Consider the following 21,918-nt stretch of genomic DNA (forward strand, 5'->3'; position numbering starts at 1 on the left):
ATGAACAATTTAGATTTTCTTTTTTATATAATTAGGACATTAATTTTGTTCACTTTTCATACTAAATGGAATAGTTTTAAACTCTAAATCCTAATACTATATTTTAGCTTTTAAAGTAAGTAATTATATGTCCATCATAAGTCATACTTATTTTCAAATTCACTGATAAGTAAAACAGGCTGGGTGCGGTGGCTCACACCTGTAATCCCAGCACTTTGGGAGGGAGAGGCGGGCAGATCACTTGAGCCCAGGAGTTTGAGACCAGCCTGGGCAACATGACGAAATCCTGACTCTATAAAAATTGGTCAGATATGGTGGCGTGCATCTGTAGTCCCAGCTACTTGGGAGGCTGAGGTGGGATGATTGCTTGATCCTGGGAGGGCAAGGCTGCAGTGAACCAAGATCACACCACTGCACTCCAGCCTGGGTGGCAGAATGGGACCCTGTCTCAAAAACAAAACACACAAAAAGTACTCAAACTTTCCCCTTTGGAGTCCTGGTAAAACATGATATTAAGGCATCACACCGTGAGCCAAAAAGGTGTTTATTCTAGTAAGGATCTTGCCCCCTGTGCAGGAGCATCACTCTTGCTGCAGACTGTGAAATGTGTGCTGAGTTTTGTTCTGGCGTAAAAACACCATGAAGGATGACACCACCCATGAGATCCCTTAATGAAAATGCAGTTCCCAAAATAACGCAGCTTCTTGTCCCCTCAGCTGAATTCATCTAGTGTGCTGTCTTGCAGCACTTTTATTATATACTCAGACTACCACTGGGGTGAACAAGAATACTATGAATCAAGGCTCTTCTGTTTTCCAGTCATTGGCTTGGATGTGGACTGTGTTTCAGCCCTTGGGCAAAACTTTTCATTCCCTCAACATTTATTAGCCACTACCACCCTCACCCCACCCCTTGTGCAACCATTGTTACTATGTCTGGGGCCTCAGCAAGTAGTCGAGCATATGACGATTATTTTTGTAATGAGACTTTTTAAGCCAAAAAATTGATTTAAAGCCTTATTTCACATTTCACAGGAAAAATTCTCTCATAGACTTAGATCAGGCAAGGAGACATCAAATCCCTGATACTGAACTGATGGTGATGGGACACATTCTGATCTCTAAGCTGATTCAGAGCTGAGGACTGGCAACTCCTGGGGAGCACCATGCATATACTAGCACTCCAGTATGACAGGCACCCCTGGAGTTGGCAGTGGGGTGCCCTGCAAGTGAGTTTGGATCAGTAGGTCAGGAAAGATCCGTTAATGAGAAATGCACGACTCATGAGGATAATGTCATAATTACAAATCAGCAAGGCAAAAGAAAATATTGCAATGCTAATGAATATGAAGCCTGGTGCCAAATTGTCATGAGTTCAAATACTGGTTTATTTATGTGATCTTGTGCAAGTTACTTAACTCCTACAGGTCTCATTCTTGTCATCTGTATGTGGAGTTAGTAGTAGTATCTAATATATATAGGGTTTTAATGAGGATAAGATAGCATTTATAAAGCAAGTGGACACTGTCTGACACATAGTAATTATCCTATTAAGTGTTTAACAAATTATAAAACACATTTGATTGGTCATCCTGCAGATGCTTAGCAAAATTAGACATGAATCACATGGCCAAGATTTTTTCCTGTCTATTCTCAAACACTGAAGTTGTTGTAATGCTATCTTACTTCAAATTAGAATGACTTTCATTATGTTTTACACATTTTCCATACTCTACAGTCCTTTAAAGAGAGAGTGAAAACAAAACTCTATATCAATTATAATGATACATGTGTATAAAGACATACGTGTCAGCCAGGCATGGTGGCTCTTGCCTGTAATCCCAGCACTTTGGGAGGCCATGGTGGGCCGATCACAAGGTCAAGAGATCAAGACTATCCTGGCCAACATGGTGAAACCCCATCTCTACTAAAAATACAAAAATTAGCTGGGCATTGTGGCACGTGCCTGTAGTCCCAGCCACTCGGGAGGCTGAGGCAGGAGCATCGCTTGAACCCGGGAGGCGGAGGTTGCAGTGAGCCGAGATTACACCACTGCACTCCAGGCTGGTGACACAGCAAGACTCCATCTACAAAAAAAAAAAAAAGAAGAAAAACAAGAAATATATGTCTTTTACTGCATTGTTTGAAAAATTAGAACCAATTAGAAGTCTATCAGTGGAAGATTGAATAAATTGTGGCATACTCATAAAACATAATAGTAGACATCATTTAAAATAAATGAATTAGCTCTCCATGAAACAACAAGGATGCATTTCTAAAACAAGGATAAGCCATGAAGAAGCCTAGGAGAATATTTACAGCATTTACAGTAAACCTTCACATAAAATTTAAAAACACATGAAAGAAAGTCATATACTATTTTGAATACATGCACACATAGAAATGTGAACAGAAACAGGAGCCTAAAAGATACACAACAAAATCAAGATGATAAGGCTGGCGTGGTGGCTCATGCCTGTAAATCCCAGCATTTTGGAAGGCCAAGGCAGGTGGATTCTTTGAGCCCAGGAGTTCAAGACCACCTGGGCAACATGGCAAAACCCCATCTCTACAAAGAAATGCAAAAATTAGCTGGGCTTGCTACTCAAGAGGCTGAAGCAGGAGGATCACTTGAGCCCAGGAAGTCAGGGCTTCAGTGAGCCATGGTCATGCCACTGCACTCCAATCTGGGAGACAGAGAGAGACCCTGTCTGAAACAAGCAAACAAACAAAAACACCCCCCACAAACAAAAACAACAACAAAAAAAACAATATCAAGATGATCATTCGAGGAAGGAGGGATGGAAATGGAATCTGGCAGGGACAGAGAGGGGGCTTTTATTTCATCTGTAAAATTTTCTTTCTCAAAAAATAAAGATCTGAGAAAAACACAGCAAACTGTTAACATTTATTAAATCAGGGAGAGGACAGATTATTCTCTAATCTTTTTACTTATATTTTAACATATTGATAATAAAAATAGTAAACAGAATGCACTTAATTGCCAAACCGTAATTCTAAAGTTTCCATCCATGGGTTTTATTACTTCTCCCAGTTAATTTAAAAACAGGTGGGGTGGATTTCACAACATTAGCATATTACCAGCTGTACTGGTGTTTCTTATAGATGGCCCTGTTTCATGAGGTTTGGGTAGTGCTGGCACGGGGACTCTAAGGAATGTATTTTCATTATTCTAGAAAGAGTTTTAATGGTCTGTTGTAGATCAGCATTAATGGGAGTCATGTAGATAAATCCCCAAGCAGGCTTTTCAACGGTTGCATTTTTTGCTTAGCCAAAAATAAAAAAGCCTTCCTCTTGCCCTCCTGAATAATTCTGCTAAGCAAGCATGTTGTCTATTTTCAGGTACTTCAAATGAAACAATATGGAAGCATTTATTTAGGGTGTTTTGCGCTGCAAACTTCAGCAGAATGGCAAGGCAACTAATCATTCCTTTGAATCTATGTAATGAAGAACACTTTGAATATGTTATTGATTGATGGAACAAACAGCACCATAGCCCATTTTTTCAGTGCTATGTATTGAGATGTGGCTGGTGTGCTCTGAGTCTGGCAATTCTGTGTTCACTGCGTAAATTAACTGGGACAAGGGTCTGTGACTTTAGAATTGCAGTGTGAAGGTTAAATATGCCATTGACCTTTTTATGTCCAAGGTACAGTGTATTATGTGTAAAATATTCACCAAATTAATTTTGTCACACGTTGTCTACATTCTAAGTAGAAAACAATTCTCATAGGCTGAAACATGAATGTTTCTAATAGATATATTTTCAGTGCCTCAATTGCAATGGGATTTAACATTGCTGAGATTATTAAACATGAAATTTATTTATACATTTATGTTATTTATTGACTGCCTGACATGCACCGTGGGATCTGGGAATAAAGTGACTACCAAGACAATTCTGCTCTCTCCAAATTGTTAATAATCTAATGTGTAATAGAGTGAAGAAAGTAGGTAATTATAAGACAGGAGGATAAGCACCATGTATAAATAAAGGGTGTTGACTGGGCATAGTGGCTTACGCCTGTAATCCCAGCACTTTGGGAGGATGAGGCAGGCGGATCACAAGGTCAGGAGATTGAGACCAGCCTGACCAAATGGAGAAACCCCGTCTCCACTAAAAATACAAAATTAGCAGGGCGTGGTGGTGCATGCCTGTAATCCCAGCTACACAGGAGGCTGAGGCAGGAGAATCGCTTGAACCCAGGAGGTGGAGGTTGTGGTGAGCCAAGATCGTGCCATTGCACTCCAGCCTGGGTGACAAGAGTGAAACTCCATCTCAAAAAAAAAGGTGTTAAGGAAGCACACAGCAGGAAAACCTAGCCCAGTCTAGGGTGCTAAGAGTATCAAGGAAGGCTTCCTGGTAGAAGTGTGTATGCTGAGACTTCATTTGGAGACAGAAGGAAGAATAGTCCAAGCAGAGGAAACAGCACATGGAAAGGCCCAGAGACAAGAGAAAGCGTACTTTGGGCCAAATGTTCAGGTCATTTCTTTGGTATGAAGAGTCTTCACCACTCTGTGGTTGTATCTCTTTGGGATTCTTAGCTCGAGTCACCATGAGAATGGCCATTGAAAATTAATCATCTAAAAGTCCTAGTTTTGATCCTCAGTGCAATGCACAGGCCCCCACCCAAGACCAGTTAAATCAGAATCTCTAGAGGGGGGGCTGGTCCCAGGCATTAGGACTTTTCTGGTTTTTTTTTTTTTTAGACGGAGTCTCACTCTGTTGCCAGGCTGGAGTGCAGTGGCGCCATCTCGGCTCACTGCAACTTCTGCCTCCTGGGTTCAAGTGATTCTCCTGCCTCAACCTCCTGAGTAGCTGGAACTATAGGTGTGCACCACCACACTCAGCTAATTTGTGTATTTTTAGTAGAGACAGAGTTTCACCACGTTGGCCAGGATGATCTTGATCTCTTGACCTCGTGATCTGCCTGCCTCAGCCTCCCAAAGTGCTGGGATTACAGGCGTGAGCCACCGAGCCCAGCCAGGACTTTTTAGAAGCTCTCCAGATGATGTGAATATGCAGTCAGGTTGAGAATCACTGATTGACAAGACAAATCCTGACGAATGTGTTGATTGTCAAACATGTAAGGCAAGTCAGAGAGGCAGAAGAGCTGTTCAAAGACTGCCAAAATGATCTGGCGGTGAAGAACTGACCTTGGGGATCACATCTGCCAGCCTTCTCCTGTGCAAAACCATGAAAAGAGTGACTCATATTCTAGCACTGGCTCTTGACATACTCAGACAGTATTTCAGTTTTTTTTTGTTTTCGATTCATTGATTCATTCACTCCAAAACACTTAGCTAACCCTTGCTATATGTCAGTATGCTAGAGGCTATGGATAAGTATATGAGTAAGACATTAACTCTACCTTTGGATAAAAGCACCCAGTCTAGTGAAGAGTCAGTAATCACAATCCTATGAAAGGATTAATCAGAGATGGATGTGCATTACCCAGTTGGGGAAAGGGCTTAGCCAAAAGACCAGAGAAGGGCTACATTTTGAAAAATGAATAGGAGTTTGCAAGATGGGGAGCGCAGTTCCCTGAGACAGAAAGACTTTGTGCATGCTTGAAGGCTTGAAGGCTATGAGAAGTGTGGCTTGGAAAAGTAGGCTGGCAAACTGATTTGACCACCAAAGGTCAAGAGACCCTTCTCTCCTATTGTCAACTGGCCACAACTCATGCTTTGACAGTCTGTATGTAACTGAAAGCTTTGTGCTCACAAGTCTTCATAGGGTTGGAAAGACCACCTCATTATCATGGTCATTGGAATACAGCTAAGAGCAGAAATAAGTAGCTCTGATTCTGAGAGTGGTCCAAATACAGCTGAGGATCCAATGTTCTTCTGAGGCTTTGAGGACCAGCTGAAGTACATCTCTAGTACTAAAGATGTGTGTCACTGTTTAGGCAGCCTCTAAGATGGCCTCCAAGGATCTCTGCCTCCTGGTATTCACTCCCTTATGAAATTCTCTCCCCTTGAATGTGGGCTGGACTTATTGACCCTTTATTAAAGAATACAGTAGGGTAGAAGTGTCACTTTTGAGATTCAGTTATAAAAACCTTATCTTCCATCTTTGGTGTTCTCTCTCTCTCTCTCTCATTGTTCGTCCTGGGATAAAACAAATGCCATGTTTTGAGGCAGTACTGTACAAAGGTCCTTGGGGTAAGGGACCAACGCCCACCCACAGCCATGTGAGTGAGCTTGGAAGCAGGTCCCTCCCCAGTCATTTCTTCAGATGACACTGCATTCCCGGTTGACAACTGGCTGCAACTTACTAGGAGAACTTGAGCTGTAGACACTCAGTTAAGCTCTAACCTGGTTCTTGACCCACAAAAACTGCGAGATAATCAGTATTTCTTGTTTTAAACAGCTCTGTCTCTGGATATCTTGTTACACAGCCATAAATATGGTATATAGTCACCATTCACTAAGTTTCTGTACATCTACATCCTCTATGAAGACCCCACAGGTTGGCTACAGAGAATTATTATTGTTCCTGATCATGATTGCCCTGCCTTGAGAAATAAGGTTTATCTCAGGCCTGAAATATATGTAAAAATAAGAATGAATAACTAAGAGATTCAAAGTCTGTTCTTATGCTACCAGTTTAAAATGCAAGATGGTGAAGATTATAGTTGTTGGCAGTATTAAAAGTGTTGTCAAATGGCACTCTTTTTCATCTGAGAGTGATGCCCCAACTTGCTGTCTCTTCCCATCACCCACAAACCACTAGAGTGCATGCAACATTCAAAGCTGATCAGGAACTCAGTATAGCATCTCAGAGTCTTACTACAGATCTGCTGCCAAGCACAGGCCTTTTTCTGTTTGGTTCTTTCATTTTTATCTATTTTATCACAATCCTGAAATTTAGGATGATTTGGAATGTTGTGTTTATGCAGCCTTTCTGGTACACCTTTCCTTTTATTTTCATATGATGTAATTATGTTATCCTTCATTTATTCACACACAAAAGATGTTTTGCATGGTAAGCTTATAACCTGCCCAGTCTTACTCTGGCATAGAAAGTAACTTGAAAAGCCAAAATCTGCAATAAAGTTAATTTGCTAAATAAAAACATGTGGGTATCTGATACGTTGAGTTATTTGTTTAAATATTTGGTAAACTTTAGGTTAAAAATATATAATGTTGCAACATATTAGAATTCTTCTAAATGTACAATTTATTCTATTTCAGGAACCTAACCCATTTCTTCTTAACTTTGTAACACAGGAGAAGAAAACCTCCTGGCAATTTTACGACGAAGATGGTGGAAGTACATGATTTTGGGACTCATAGACCTGGAAGCAAATTATCTGGTGGTCAAGGCTTACCAATACACAACTCTGACCAGTATCCAGGTACCAATGGTTCTTCTTCCCTTCTCAACTTCCTCTATCCAGATGTAGTTTACTTTCAGTTTAGTCCTTGAAAATCTCTATACTACAAGTTACTATCTGTATACTATACTATCTGTATACTATAGTATACAGACTGCAGTATACAGATTCTGTATACTATAAGTCTATGAGTTTTGCAACAAGAGGGAAACTGGTTATATAAAAATTATCTTGAACTTTATTTATATGTCTTAATAATGTGTTAAATTTAAGTGTAATTGGACATATTTTTTCTCTTTGTTTTGAATATATTGCAATTACTATTGACAATGTAAAAAAAATTTGTGGCTTTGAATGCTGTCAACTAATCTTATGTTAGCAGGAGAATTATTAATAAATGTAAAAACAAATCAATTTTAATCACAACTTATAACTTTTTAGAATGTTAATAGACTTTGATTAAATAATCAAATTGCTTAATAATCTTTTCTTTTAGCTTTTTTAATATGTAGAATTTGCAACCTGAAGGGACAGGATTTTTCCTAAAGGGACAAGGAGTCAATTCTTAAAATGTGTTATGCATGAAGATAGCTACTGTGTTTTTCTCCCCCTTCTTCCCTCTCCTTCTCTTTCTCACATGAACACACACACACACACACACACAATTGCAAGTTTACCTTCGCTTTTCACAATTTTTGACAGACATATATATTCCTCATTACACTGTAAATGATAAACTTAACTATTTTTGTTTCATCTTCACTTCTTTTTATATGATAATATTATTAATTCCATACCATTGCAAAGCTCTAGGGTAAAACACAAAACAAAACATTGTTCTCATACTAGATTTAATTTAGCTTTGATACTTCCTGCCATCTTGTCTATTTGCTTACAAACAATAATGACAAAAATGGAGAAACAAGCAGCAAAGCACTTGAAAAAATTAGATGAAATACCGTGGGTGGGAAACTATCTACACCTGACTTAGTTTTCCTACCATCTGATTTTCATATGAACTTCAAAGATAGCTTGAAATGAAAGTAATTAATGGTAGCATTTTTCCAGGACCACCTCCATATGCATGTTGTGTTCCAAGAGCTTTTGTGGGATCAGATTCCTAGTAAGGTGCATATTGAAGAAAATAGATAACTGATAAGGGAGACCTGAGCCTGCCCGGTCACTTTAATCCTTAGCATCCTGTGACTTTTAGACTGATGTTGGAAGAGATACAAGGCAATAGCCAGATGCCTCATGAGACTCCAGAAGGAGTGCATTCTGCTTCTTGGCACTTGCCTTTTTAAAAAGTTCCTTGTATGAAATCCTTTCTCTCCCTTTTAGAACTTTCTTTTCTCCAGTTTTTAGAGCCCTGCTCTCCCTAAAGTTGGCCTTCTTGTTTCTTTTTCATCCTCTCCAAGATGAAAAAGAGACACAAAATGCCTCCATGCACAATATATAACATTTCTTTATGTTAAAAAATATATTGGGGGATACTCATACTCTCTATTCTCTATACATTGTCAATGCTATTAGGACATTTTTAAGGACCTTGAAAGCAAGAACTATGACTTTTTTAAAGTTAATTTATAAATCTACCTGGTACAGCATCATGCATAAATTAGCATTTAGACATAAACACACCAATTATAAATATGATTAAGCCATCACCTAGGACTCCCCCAGTTACATTTTCTTTATTTTGCGTAAGACCTCATGAATTCTAAGAAAACACACACACACACACACACACACACACACACACACACACAAAATGGTTGCAAATTCCAGAGGGAGAATAATTCAGTGCATAACTTTTTTTTTCCTTTGTCTCACTTTGTTACCCAGGCTGGAGTGCAGTGGCAGAAACATGCCTTACTGCTGCCTCAACTTCCTGGGCTAAAGCGATCCTCTGGCCTCAGCCCCCACAAGTAGCTGGGACTACAGGCACATGCCACCACGCCTGGCTAATTTTTGTAGTTTTTCTAGAGATGGGATTTCCCCATGTTGCCCAGGCTGGTCTTGAACTCCTGGGCTCAAGAGATCCGCCCACCTCAGCCTCCTAAAGTGCTGGGATTACAGGCATGAGCCACATGCCCAGCCTGTATGTCTTCTTTAACAGCGATAGTTATAATGTCCTTCATATTCACCTCTCCATACAATAAAGCTTTAAAATGGAAAAACCTTTTAGATACGTCATAGTTGCACCAGTAATTTGGTATGCTGTGTGCAGATGAAATGAGTTTCATGAAATTGGTGAATTTACCACAAATGTAATTTTGAAGTCTTATTGTATATTTCTATGATAAATACTAATACACTGAAAAAAATTATGGAAATAAAAATTATTGGCAGTGTTCTCTTTATGTATATCAACATTCATTATTCAGTGCAGTCTGAAGTTGTCACTAGAAAAAAACATTGTTTCTTTCCTTCCACCTCCCCTCTTCCTTTCTTATCTTAGAAATGGTATAAGAATATTTCCCACTACAGATGACCCATAAACACCTATGTTTCTCTCTCTTAAACACACACACAATTTGCTACATTTTTAAAGTTAATACCCTGCTCAAGGTGTTTCTATTACTTGGAATATCCTTTTCGTCTCCATCCCCTACCTAATGAAGTCCTATTTATTTCAAGGTCCTCTGTACCTTAGGATGCTTTCAAATTATGAATAACGGAAAGCCCAGCAGAAACTGTCTTTTGATAAGCCGGGCATACAGTTGTGCACCTCTGTAGTCCCAGCTGCCCAACTACTGGGGAGGCTGGGGCCAGAGGATTGCTTGAGGCCAAGAATTCAAGGTAGTCCTGGGTGATATAGCAAGATCCCATCTCTAAAATAATAATAATAATAATAATAATAATAATAATAATGGGAATTTATTGATTCTCATAACTGGAACATCTAGAAAAAGGATGATCTTCAGGATAGTTGGCCAAATGTCTTAATAATGTCATCAGGGACTCATTTTTGTTTTTCATTTTTCCCATCTTTCCCCTCTACTGTCCCTTCTGCTAGATTTATGTTAAAGCAGGCTCCTCTCATGGTCATGAGATGGTTTTTAGCGCAAATTGGGAGTACATGTCCTTCTTCTTTCATGTCCAATGAGAGACAGAAAAGATGCTTGCCCACAACCATTGAATAAAAGTCTAGCACTGTATTCTGATTAGGCCACACTAATGGCCAAGGGGAATGCTGTGAGTTAATTGGCTTAGACCTGAAGTATCTGAATCAATAGAAGAGGAGATTTCTCTCACTGATTTAGCTGAACATTTCTCAATAGAAGTACTGCTGGCATTTTGAGTGAACAGTACCCACTGATAGAGTCAGGGTGGGATCAACGCCAGCCAGTCACATATCTGTCACCCATTAAGGGAGAGGTGAGACAGATGGATGCAGGAGGAAAAACCACAATGTCTCTACACCCAGTGTAGCTCCCATCTCCCATCAACAAACCCCACAAGGAGAATAAGTCTCTCTCTCTCTCGTCTCCCGAGGTGCTTTGCTTTTTAGCTCTATTTGCAGTCTTTTACCTGAGAAGGATGTTTGCATATTCCCATCTACTCCACCAAACTGTGAGCTCTTTCATAGCAAGGATAATCTCTTGTTCACCTTTGAATCTCTAGTACCTAGAGGAAACCCCAGCACATACTAGATACTAAATACATGTTTGAAGAAGTTAATTGTATACATTGATTTCCAGTATTTTGGTGCACAGGAGCTCCCAGTGGTCCTTTATCTATATTTAGAGGCCCCCAGAATGTTCATAGAGGTAGGATGGGGAAAGGGAGGGAGGAATGTTGGCTTCACACCAAAACTGGACCCATTAGCCCAGAGTCAAAATGTATTAATGGACCTAAGGGGGAAATGAGGAGTGACTTTCCTGTTTGGAACCATAGTTGGCTTTTTTTTTCTGTTAAGCATTGAAAAAATTACAACAAATTGTTTCCTAAGTTCAGTGAGTTTTTTTTTAAGTTTTTTCAAGTATGTTTTGCCTGTGAACAGTGACAATTTATTCTTAATAGCTGGTCCCCTGATCCTCAGGTATTTAGTTCAAACCTATGTTCTATACCTGCCACTATATCCATCCTGCCATCTTTCTCAAGTTAGCCATTTGACACCCTATTTAATGCTGCATTCTATGAAAAAGTTTATTTTAATTCTGTAGTAAGAAAAATAATTTCAGTGAAATATCTATTAGTCCTCACTGTAATTTACTGAGCAAGGAACAGGGAAGTAAAAAGGCAAGTTGAATCTAACAGTTCTAGAACCATTTTTCCACCTATAACAAATAAATCTATTAAATAATAAGTGATCAGAACAGAAGGCATTTCCTCTGTGAGCCATGTTTATAGTGCTGTTTAGTAATTTAGTTCTGTTTACTCACTACAGATTGATGGAACTGACAAGTACCTACTACAATTTTCCCTTGTTTCTATAAATATTAATTGAACACATAGTATGTGTTTTACTCATATTAATCCATAAAGAAGACACATTTATTTAGCTTCTGAGAAATGCAATAGTTACTGCAGGTGATATAAAGAGAAATGAATCAGCCTTGCCCTACAGGAGCTTATGAACTTCTAAAGGGGATAAGAGGCACAGCTTAATGATAGTAACACCAAGTGTGGCAAGAGAGCAGACACCTAAGTGCTATGATTTTCAAAGGAGGCAGAGATGATAGTTGAAGAAAAGTCAAGAAAGTGTCCATTCAGATGGGTCTATGAGGTTGGATAAAAAGTGGAGAGGATAAAATGTGGGTATAACTTTGCATATGAAACAAACCTCATAACAGAAGCCTGGAGTCCCAAAACTCAAGGAATATGATTGGAGAGCAATTATTTTCATCTGATTAATACAGTCACTTCAAAAGTAATTACTGAATACTTCGTGTTCAAGACACTGTATTAGGTGGTAAATGTATATGTAAGCAAAAATAAATACTGTACATATTCTCACAGAACTTCCAGTCAAGTGGGAAAGGCAGCTTTTAATCAAATAACCAAACGAATGAAGACATAATCAAGAATAAACATTCTGAAGGAAATCAACACAGTTCTGTGGGAACGTTTGTCAAAGCAATCTAACCCAAAATGGAAGGTTGGGAAAGATTTTCCTGAAGAACTGATGGTGGAACTGAGTAGATTAGTTGGAAGGGAAAGAGATTCAGGCTAAGCAGACAGCGTGTTCAAGGCCCTATGTTGGGATGGACCATGGCAAGGATGAGGTTCCGAGCAGGGTCGTGTCTGGGCAAGGACACCAAAGAGAAGAGTGGCACAAGATGGCGAGACAAAGAGGCAGGGATCAGCCCCCACAGGTCTGGGTGGCCATTTCAAGTGTTTGGGTCTTTAGGCTAGTACCACCAGAAGCCACTGCAAAATTTTTAATCTGCAAGGTAATGTGACACATTTGAGTTTCAAAGACCATTGTGGCTGGTATGTGAACAGATTGAAGCAATAGGTACTCTAAAGGGAATAGAGGAAGTGAGAGCCAAGAGTTAAGCTGGGCCATATTGTAGAAGGTCTTCAATGCCAGAATGACTTAATGTTGTAGGTAAAAGAAAACCTGAATTTTTCTTAGGAAACAAATGATAGGATGTGACCCAAGCACATTTGTTTTAACAAGAGAGATTTCATTAATAATTGGCAGAGCACCAAATGCTCTTGTTTTCAGATTCTCTCAAAAACAGAGATGTAAACAAAAAGGCATAAAGAGTCACTCCTTGCTCTATCCTCTTGCCCTTTCAGTTTCTGCACCACACTTATGGTTAAATGTCACAAACAATTGATATATGAAGCTTGAGAGGAAAATGTATATATATTGCTGCAATTTCTTGTGAATCTATAATCACTGTAAAAATATTGTTGCAATTTCATGTGAATCTATAATCATTGTAAAAATATAAGATCCTTTGAACCCTTCACATAGCTTTCCCCAATGGTGACATATTCTATTATTTTAGAATAATGACAGATCCAGGATATTGACTGCAGACCTTATGCAGTTTTCATACATTTTTACTTTCATGTGTGTGTGTGTGTGTGTGTGTGTCTGTGTAGTTCTATGCACTTTGGTCTCATGTATAGATTCATGTAACCACCACTACAATCGGGTACAGAATTATCCCATCACCACAAAGGAAATCCCTTGGAGCTACCCCTGTGAAGCCCATCACCTTCATCTCTGTCACTGGCAACCACTAATCTGTTCTTCATCTATACAATTCTGTCAGCTAGAGAATGCTATATAAAAATTGAATTTTACAGTATTTAACATTTTGAGATTGGCTTTTTTCACTAAGCATAATGTCCTTAAGTCCCTCTAAATTGTTTCGTGTATCAATAGTTTGTTCTTTTTTATTGTTGAGTAGTATCCCATGGTATGAATAAACCAGAATTTGTTTAACTATTTACCTGTTGAAAGACATTTGTGTTGTGTCCACCTTTAGGCTTTTATAAGTAAAGCTGCTGTGAACATTCATGTGCAGGTTTTTGCGTTAATAAAGTATTCATTTCTCTGGGATAAATGTGCAAAAGTGCAATAGCTGGGTCATATGGTAAGTGCATATTTACTTTTAGAAGCTGTCAAGCTAATTCCCATAGTAGCTGTACCATTTTACATTCCTACCAGCAATGTATGAGACATCTATTGGTTCTCCATCCTCACCAGCATTTGGTGTTACCATTAATTTTTATTTTTGGCAACCTAAAAGCCATGTAGTAATATTTCATTGTGGTTTTAATTTATATTTACAGAATGGCTAGTAATGTTGAATATCTTTTGAGAAAAATATTTTTAACTTTTGCTTTATAATCTGAAGCTAAAAAAAGTTAACACTGGCAAAAATGATAATATTTATGCAGGAAAAAGATGATGAAAGAAAGATATTGAAGTGGAGAAACCTAGCTGTTTTCCTTATTAGAAAGTAAAAAGAGAGGTGGTAGCATTATCATGTTGGATTTATAAGGATTTTATTCTAAAGATGCATTTGTAGGCTTGTGTATCTTGACTTGCGGAGAATGAATAGATTGTGCTGTGACTTTGAGAGAGATTAGCAATGACATTTGGACACATTTTCAAAGCTATGCTATTTTTATAACTGTGCTATATGAACCATTACAGTAGAAATACTAGCTGTATGACTTCTTATCCAAAGATTATTCATCTTTTTTCAGGCATACAGACTAAAATGCAAACAGATTAAACTAGTGTTTCTGTGAAATAAGAAGAAAGTGTATCTCTTCAAACACGATAGTTTGGTAATTAAAATTCATTCACGTTGGGAACAATTTCCCAAACACTTGCTAACCATGCTGAGGGGTCTGAGCCTCTGACATCATATCCCCTCTTTCACACAGTGCATATTTCACAGCTCTTCAGATTCTTTAAGCAGTTTCCATCAGGAGTGAAGGACAAGGAGGTAATCCTTCCAACACTGATTATTTTATTTTCTGCACCACTCCTCTGACGTGGGCATGTTAGTAGAGATTAATACAAAACAAATGCCACCCTCCCTAATGTGCAGTGTGATATCCAACCTTAAGACTAATTCCACAGGGTGTATAAAACATATGCATGCAACAGTTAGTCTCATCACTTTATGTAACTCTCAGACCTTTCTGGATTCACTCTTAATTAATTTCTGTAGGCTAAGTTGTATCAAATACAGAGAAAGGCCAAGTTGTTTATACTTTTTCATATGTCTAGAGTCTCAAGTTTAAGCCATATGAGTAGATTTGGCATACGTATTACTTTATTGATTAAGAAATGCCCTAGACAAGGCACGGTGGCTCATGCCTGCAATCCCAGCACTTTGGGAGGCTCAGACAGGAGGATTGCTTCAGCCCAGGAGTTTGGGGAAAGCCTGGGCAACATAGCAGGACCCCAATTCTACAAAAAGAAATGCCTTAGCTAAATGCTAGGGATACAACCCCTGATCAGACCTGAGCCCTGCTATGAGGCAACCGACAGCTACGTTAACACTTAGAATACAATACAGTAAGCGTGATGATAAAAGTCTGCAACCAGCTCCATGGAGACACAGGAGAAACAGCTCCCACCCTTAGGTTTCATGTAAGTGTGGTCCCATAGTCAAGAAGTATGAGAAATGACAGAAAGTCACTAAGCAGACTTCTAAAATTTGTAGCCAACTTAAATGTTGACCTCTGTGGATGAGCCAGAGAGAAAGCTTGCCTATTTACGTTAGAAACGGGTCCCAGGAGCTAGGGTTTACGACTAAAGCTCAGCTCTTAAGGCTATATTTTCTTCTTTATCCTTGCTGTTTTTACCTGTCCCTGATGCAGGACTATGGAAGTTTAATGACTATTCAAACGATATTCTTAAAGTACATTAAAAGGCAAAGCTTTTAAAACCAAAGTGCTTGCCCCCAAAGGGAACATGATATTCCAAATCTCTTTCAGAGTTCTTAGATCCAGACTTCCTATTGCTATGATTGTGAAAATGACTTAAATATGTAGCACTTCAAATCTAACTATTTGGTTGGGTGCTGCACAGTTTTCTGTCAGGCTTTTGTCCTGATATGGGGCATAAACACCTGCATATCATCAGAGGAACACAGAAGAGCTATTGTCAATCTCTCTTTAGTTCCATTACCATACCCATTCCTACACCATCTTTAAATGCATTCTCCACGACTGCCTACCACAGAAGGTGATGCAGGACAGGTGAGCCCCAAAGTGGGGCTTAGCCCACAGAGTTCTTGCCTTGGCCTAGGAAAGAATTCAAGGGCAAGCCAGAGGTAGAAGAAAATGGCTTTATTGAAGCAGCAATGTTACAGCTGTGGCAGTGTTACAGCTCTCTGACTGTTCCTGTAGAGTGGGGCTACCCCATAGGCAGAGATCAGAAGCTTAGGGCAATTTTGCAGTCATATTGATACTCATTTTAAATTACATGCAGATTAAGGGGTGATTTATGCAGAAATTTCTAGGGAAGGGCTAGTAACTTTGGCAAAGCCATTGCAAAGCAAGGGACGTATCTCTCACCCTTTCCTTCAACTACATTCTGTAACAGCCGTGTTTGCAAGATTGGAAAACATGTATTTGATCCTGTCTGAGCTCTTTATTCATTTCTTCATCTTCAGTTTTCTTATAGTAACTGTCACTTTCTACTCTATATGATAATTGTTTATTTGTATATTTTCTCTTTCAAGTTTGTAAAAATCTCTGAAAGTGGGACTTGTGTACTTGGAACTTAATAAGCCCTGAATCAATTCCTAATGTTTGAATAAATGCAGAAACAATTCATCTTTGTTTCCTTCACAGTATCGTGTATGTGATAGATGCTAAAAATATATCAAACGTTTGAAAATAAGTCAATGAATGAAAGGATGAATTTCTAAAGGCCAGCTATTGGGCAAGGCAACACAAGTGACCTCTAGTAGTTTTATCACTAGTAAGTGCATTTATTCACACAGGACACAGGTATGGAACACTAAACACCTTTTCAGTATTCTGCTACGGTCTGGAAATATAAAGATAACTAAAAAAGATCCCCTCTCCAAAGAAGCTTTAAGTATTATAGACATAGAATGGATGCAGGTTCATTCATGCTACACTTGGATGTCCAAAGAAACTGTACTCTCTTTATATTCTATAATCGATCTAATCTTTATAGTGAACCTTCTTCCAAACACCCTCCACCTGGCTAAGTAGCAGTAGGTGGAGGGAAAAGACTGACTAAATGTAAAACTTGCCAATCCCTTCTAGTTTAAAAACTCTCTTTGGATAACTCAGTTGCTTTTGGAGAAATGCTCAGCCTCTCAGACATCACAACCCCCTCACTCATTTCTGAGATGATCTGTGGATTTCTAGTAGGTTTGTGTGACCTTGTGGCCTGATGTTGGTCCTGTGCCTAATGTCCCTAGGGGCAGCTGGCTAGTAGTTGGATGTGCACCTGCTGTGCTGGACACGGAGCTACTGTCTGGCGTTCTGCTGGCCTCTGCTGCTCTCTCCTCCCAGCAGTTGTCTCTCTCTTCTTGTGGACTGCTCCCACCTGCGCTTGATTCTCACTGATAAAGTGAACCTCCAGATGTGAATGCATTTGGTTTCCAACCTTTGTGATTCCTGCAACATAGACTGTTCCCCACCTCCCAGCCGGCACCCCTTCTCAGGCAGGGTACACAGATGTCTAAACATCTTCCAGCAACACAGGAGCTGAGGATAATTCCAGGAGCTTTAGTGCTCTGCTAAGCACACATCACTCAAGTTGTTCTCTGATGTGGCTTCCTCAGCTTGGTGTGGGGCTTGTGCCTCCCAAAAAACCTGGTGCTTTTTTTGGTTTGCCTTCAAACTATCTAGCATTCTCTCTATCCTCTGGGACTTCAGAGAGGGCACATCTTGGGCACATACGACTTAACACTTCTTTCTCCCTTGTCAGTCTCCTTTCCTCTTTGCACAATCAGTGGATGGGAGGGAGGGACAAGCTCTCCCTCCCTCTTTCTCTCTAGTATGGACTTCCTTGTCTCCCTTCCTCATCTCCCATCCTCCTTCCAGGGATACCGGGCCTGGTTCAACCTCTAGAGAGAAGAGGCAACCTTTCACTTTCTGGAAGAAACTCTGATATGGTTGGCAGTATGGATTATTGATATGTTGGAAGGAGAATTTCAGAATTTAGAATCCCTTATTTCTCCAGGACCCTGATTTCCAAGATGCTTCCTTGCTAAAGAAGTCAAGAAAGTCAGCTTTGGGTTTTAAAGCTGATCACTGACCTCTCTGTTCTATAAAGGACTGGCCCTCTTTTTCTTCATGGCTCAGTTTTACAGGTAGATGGCTGTATGGAGCACGATTTAACAGGGGAAATTAAATTTCCAAACTTTTATGCCTATTTTGCTGGAAGATAGATCAGTGAATGAATTACAATGCAGTGTGAAATGTAGTAAAATGGAGCTACAAATGAAATGCCATGGAACTACAGAGGAGGAGTGACTGGCTCTACCCCGTGACAGACAGGACTCCAGAGGTGACACCTGAACAGGATCTGTAAACCTAAGTTTTACTGACAACATGAATCTGACAATAAAGCAGGCCACTTGGTTCTCTGGTCATTTTCATCTCCAATGGTGCACATAGACAGGTTATAAATCAGTGAGGTGCCCTTACATGTTTGTTTTCTCTCTCTGAGCATCAATTTTCTCACCTATAAGTGAGAATAAAAATCCTTTCCCCTGGTGTGATCATGGTATGCAAATGTAACATTGTATTTGATGGTCCACTAAGGCAAAAATGATGCAACCAACAAAAAAAGTTCTATGATTTTTATCCTGCCACCAGCTCCTAATGTAGTCTCTAACTCCCTCCCTGGTGAAATTCCTCAGTCCTTCCTACTAAGTGACTTTTAACAGTGCCCCCACTGGTCTCCTTATGCTCTCAAGCTTGCCTGAGATCCATATGATAGTCAGACGGCCAAGCTGGGACACCCATTATCTTAGCAATGTCTCCAGCACATAGAAGATGCTCAATAAATGACAGGTCCTGTTACTCACATATTTTCCACTTCATCTGTTCTTTCCATCAATCCAATTTAAGGAAAATACATAAAGAAGATACATTTTGCCTAACCATCCCATCTTCTTATACACTCTTACTCTTGGACAACAAATTTAAGAGGAATGGTGAATTTCAGTTGCATGCAAAGCCATCTAAGTGAAAGAATTTGCTGGAGGCAAGGAGAAGATTAGGAAACCCACATTCCAATTAGCTTTGCCACTGACCTATTATGGTGTTATCTCAGGTAAGACCAGTGCCAGTCAATAGAGGTGAACTCTCATAAAGATTAATGACGCTGCTGCTAGATAGGAACAAAATTATTCCAGCCCACTCTGTTTTAGAGTGAAAGTATCAGCGGAAATTGTACAAACAAGTGTGGTAGTATCCTACTTGGAATCATGTTTTCCCAGTACCAGGGGCTAAGCTTTGTCTGCAATGAATGTGTTCCCAAAATAATATTTTCAAATATATTTTTGCAAATTATTTATATTTTTAATATACTGGGAAATACACTAGGCAATTTCTTATAAATCAAAAAGTCATTTTGTGCTATGAATAATAAATCACATTTTTTCTTTAGATATTCTTTCTATACACTAAATCTGTGAAGAGTGAAACACTTCTGTTGTCCAGTATTACACCACACACAAAGTTTCCTACTTAAATTCTTAGAACCAATGGACAAATTGCCTGGCATATTTGGTGGATAAGGTTGGATAGGCAAATATATCATTCTTCAAAGTGCTATCTTTTAATAGTATGTACTTATTCTAATGTGGCTACCATTTAGAATTTCTCTTTTGAAATCTCCTTCAGAACCAGTTTTAAGTCATTTAAGTTTCTTTATAATTTATCCTTCATTTGAATCCAGAAAGTATTATCTAGCATAATCCAGCATTTTGGTTCTTTCCAAATAGTAAAACCTACCCAAAAAGTATGAGCAACTGCTTTCATTAAGGATATTCCAATGAGTGCTCAGAGGCAATTTCAAAGAGTTCATATGTTTTTGAGTGATGAAAGATTCGTTAAACTACAACCATAACCTTCCAGAGTGACTATCTTGAATGATAACCGTGTTTGGATGAGTGAATTCCAGTGCATTACAGAAGATTAGATATGTAAACACCTGCACATCCTGCTCAATAAGTGGCAATTTTCTTCTTCCCTTAAAAGAACTTTCCATTATTTTCAAGGCACACCTTTCATTATGCATGAACATAGCTGGAACAGTAAGCAGAATAATGGCCCTCCAAAGAAGTCGATGTTCTGATCCCTATAATATGTAAATATGTTACTTTACATAGCAAAAAATACTCTGTGGATGTTATTAAACTCATGATGTTGCTATGGTGAGATTATTCTGAATTATGTGGGTGACCTCAATGTAATCATAAAGGTTCTTTGAAGAGAAGTCCTTTGCAGGAGTCAGAGTAGAGGGAGATGTAACATTAGAAGTGGAGGTCAGCGTCAGGGAGAGACTTGAAAACACCACATTGCTGGCTTTGAAGATGGAGAAAGGGGCTACAAGCCATGGAATGCAGGCAGCCCCTAGAAGCTGAAAAAGGCAGGGAAAGGGATTGTCTCCTAGAGCCTACAGAAAGAACGCAACCCTGCCATCCCCTTGATTTTAGGACTTCTGACCTCCAGAACTGTAAGATAAACGTGTGCAGTTTTAAGCCATTAAGTTTGTGGTCATTTATTACAGCAGCAATGGAAAACTAATACAGTTGGAGACAATATCTAAATCCTCCCCACCTACTATAGATTGAGTGTTTGTGTCTTCCCGAAATTCATATATTGAAATCCTAACCCCCAATATAATGGTATTTGGAGGTGAAGCCTTTGGGAGGTGACTAGATTATGAGGGTGGAGCCCTCCTGAATGGGATTAGTGCCCTTATAAAAGAGGCCCCATTGATCTCCCCTGCCCTTTACCATGCACACGAGGACACAGAGAAATGACTGCTGTCTATGAACCAGGGCGTGGGCCCCTACCAGACAGAATCTGCTGTCTAAGTCTTTGATCTTAGACACCAACCTCCAGAACTGTGGGAAATAAATATATGTTGTTTGTAAGCCACCAGTCTATGGTATTTTTTTACAGCAACCTTAATAGACTGAGGCATCACCTTCCAGGCAGGTTCGAAGGCACTTATCTTCTGAGGGCCTTCTCCAAATAGAACTGGAAACATAACTGTAAGAGCAGGTTCTCCTGCCCGCCCCCCCCCCCCCCCCCCCGCCCGCCCGTGCTTGTGTTTTCCTTGTTTGAGAAAAGTATCCTGCCCAGGAGCTGTTCCTTCTTTGTGGTTACTAAGGTGCCAATTCTCCCAATACTGCCTAGATGGGCTCCTTGGAGAGCACCCTGGTGCTGTCTGCCCAAATAGATGCACATGAAAACACTTCTACACCTTGACTGGTTCCAATGACAGACGTGCTCATTTTGAGTCTATCACTGTACAAAATTCACCTGTAATAAATGGTTAAAGTGGGAAAGAGTCCTTGCATGTGAAAAAAGAAAAAGAAAAACTATGCAAAGCCTGCTTCCATTGGCAATGCATTTGAGGATATGGGTTTGTTCATAAATCAATAAAAGCCTTCAAGCTGCTTTATGACTGAAGGGTACAGTCTTACGGCCACTGAGACTTTTTAAGACTCAATGAGAATGCATAGAAACACCAGCATCTGAGAAATAGCAGGAGTTATTTTTGTCTCTCTCATTCCTTTCTTCCCTCTTGTTTATGTCTTCTGAGTTGGGGCCGTTTCTAATTCAAGAGCCTTTGAACAGGAAGACAGACCATGACTGGGCATTTCCTGAGGCCATTAAGTAGGGGGCTCTGTGAGTAGTTCAGGAGCTGTGACACCATCTGAGCCAGAGGAAGATGACAGGAAGTAGCAGCTGCCCAGGGCGCTCACCTTTGATTCCCTGTGGCAGAAATCATCTCAATAAGTAGATTTATACAGTACAGCTAACTCGATGACAGTGGAGCTCCCCAAGTGGTTCAGAGTAATAGAAATTATTCATTGGTTATTCATTCATTCAACATCTACTAT

At 39.6% G+C, this 21,918-nt stretch overlaps 1 protein-coding gene across 2 annotated transcripts in view; it reads left to right on the top strand.

Moving 5' to 3' along the window:
• SLC35F1 (solute carrier family 35 member F1) overlaps nt 1-21,918 on the top strand; it is a 408,943-nt gene that overhangs the window by 319,360 nt on the left and 67,665 nt on the right. For both annotated transcript variants that reach the window (XM_009451898.5, XM_054686212.2), the window contains exon 3: nt 7,254-7,381. In XM_009451898.5, coding sequence (XP_009450173.1) covers nt 7,254-7,381 — 128 coding nt within the window. The remainder of the gene's footprint in view (nt 1-7,253; nt 7,382-21,918) is intronic.

This window comes from Pan troglodytes, chromosome 5, assembly GCF_028858775.2.
Source record: "Pan troglodytes isolate AG18354 chromosome 5, NHGRI_mPanTro3-v2.0_pri, whole genome shotgun sequence".
Taxonomy (NCBI): domain Eukaryota; kingdom Metazoa; phylum Chordata; class Mammalia; order Primates; family Hominidae; genus Pan; species Pan troglodytes.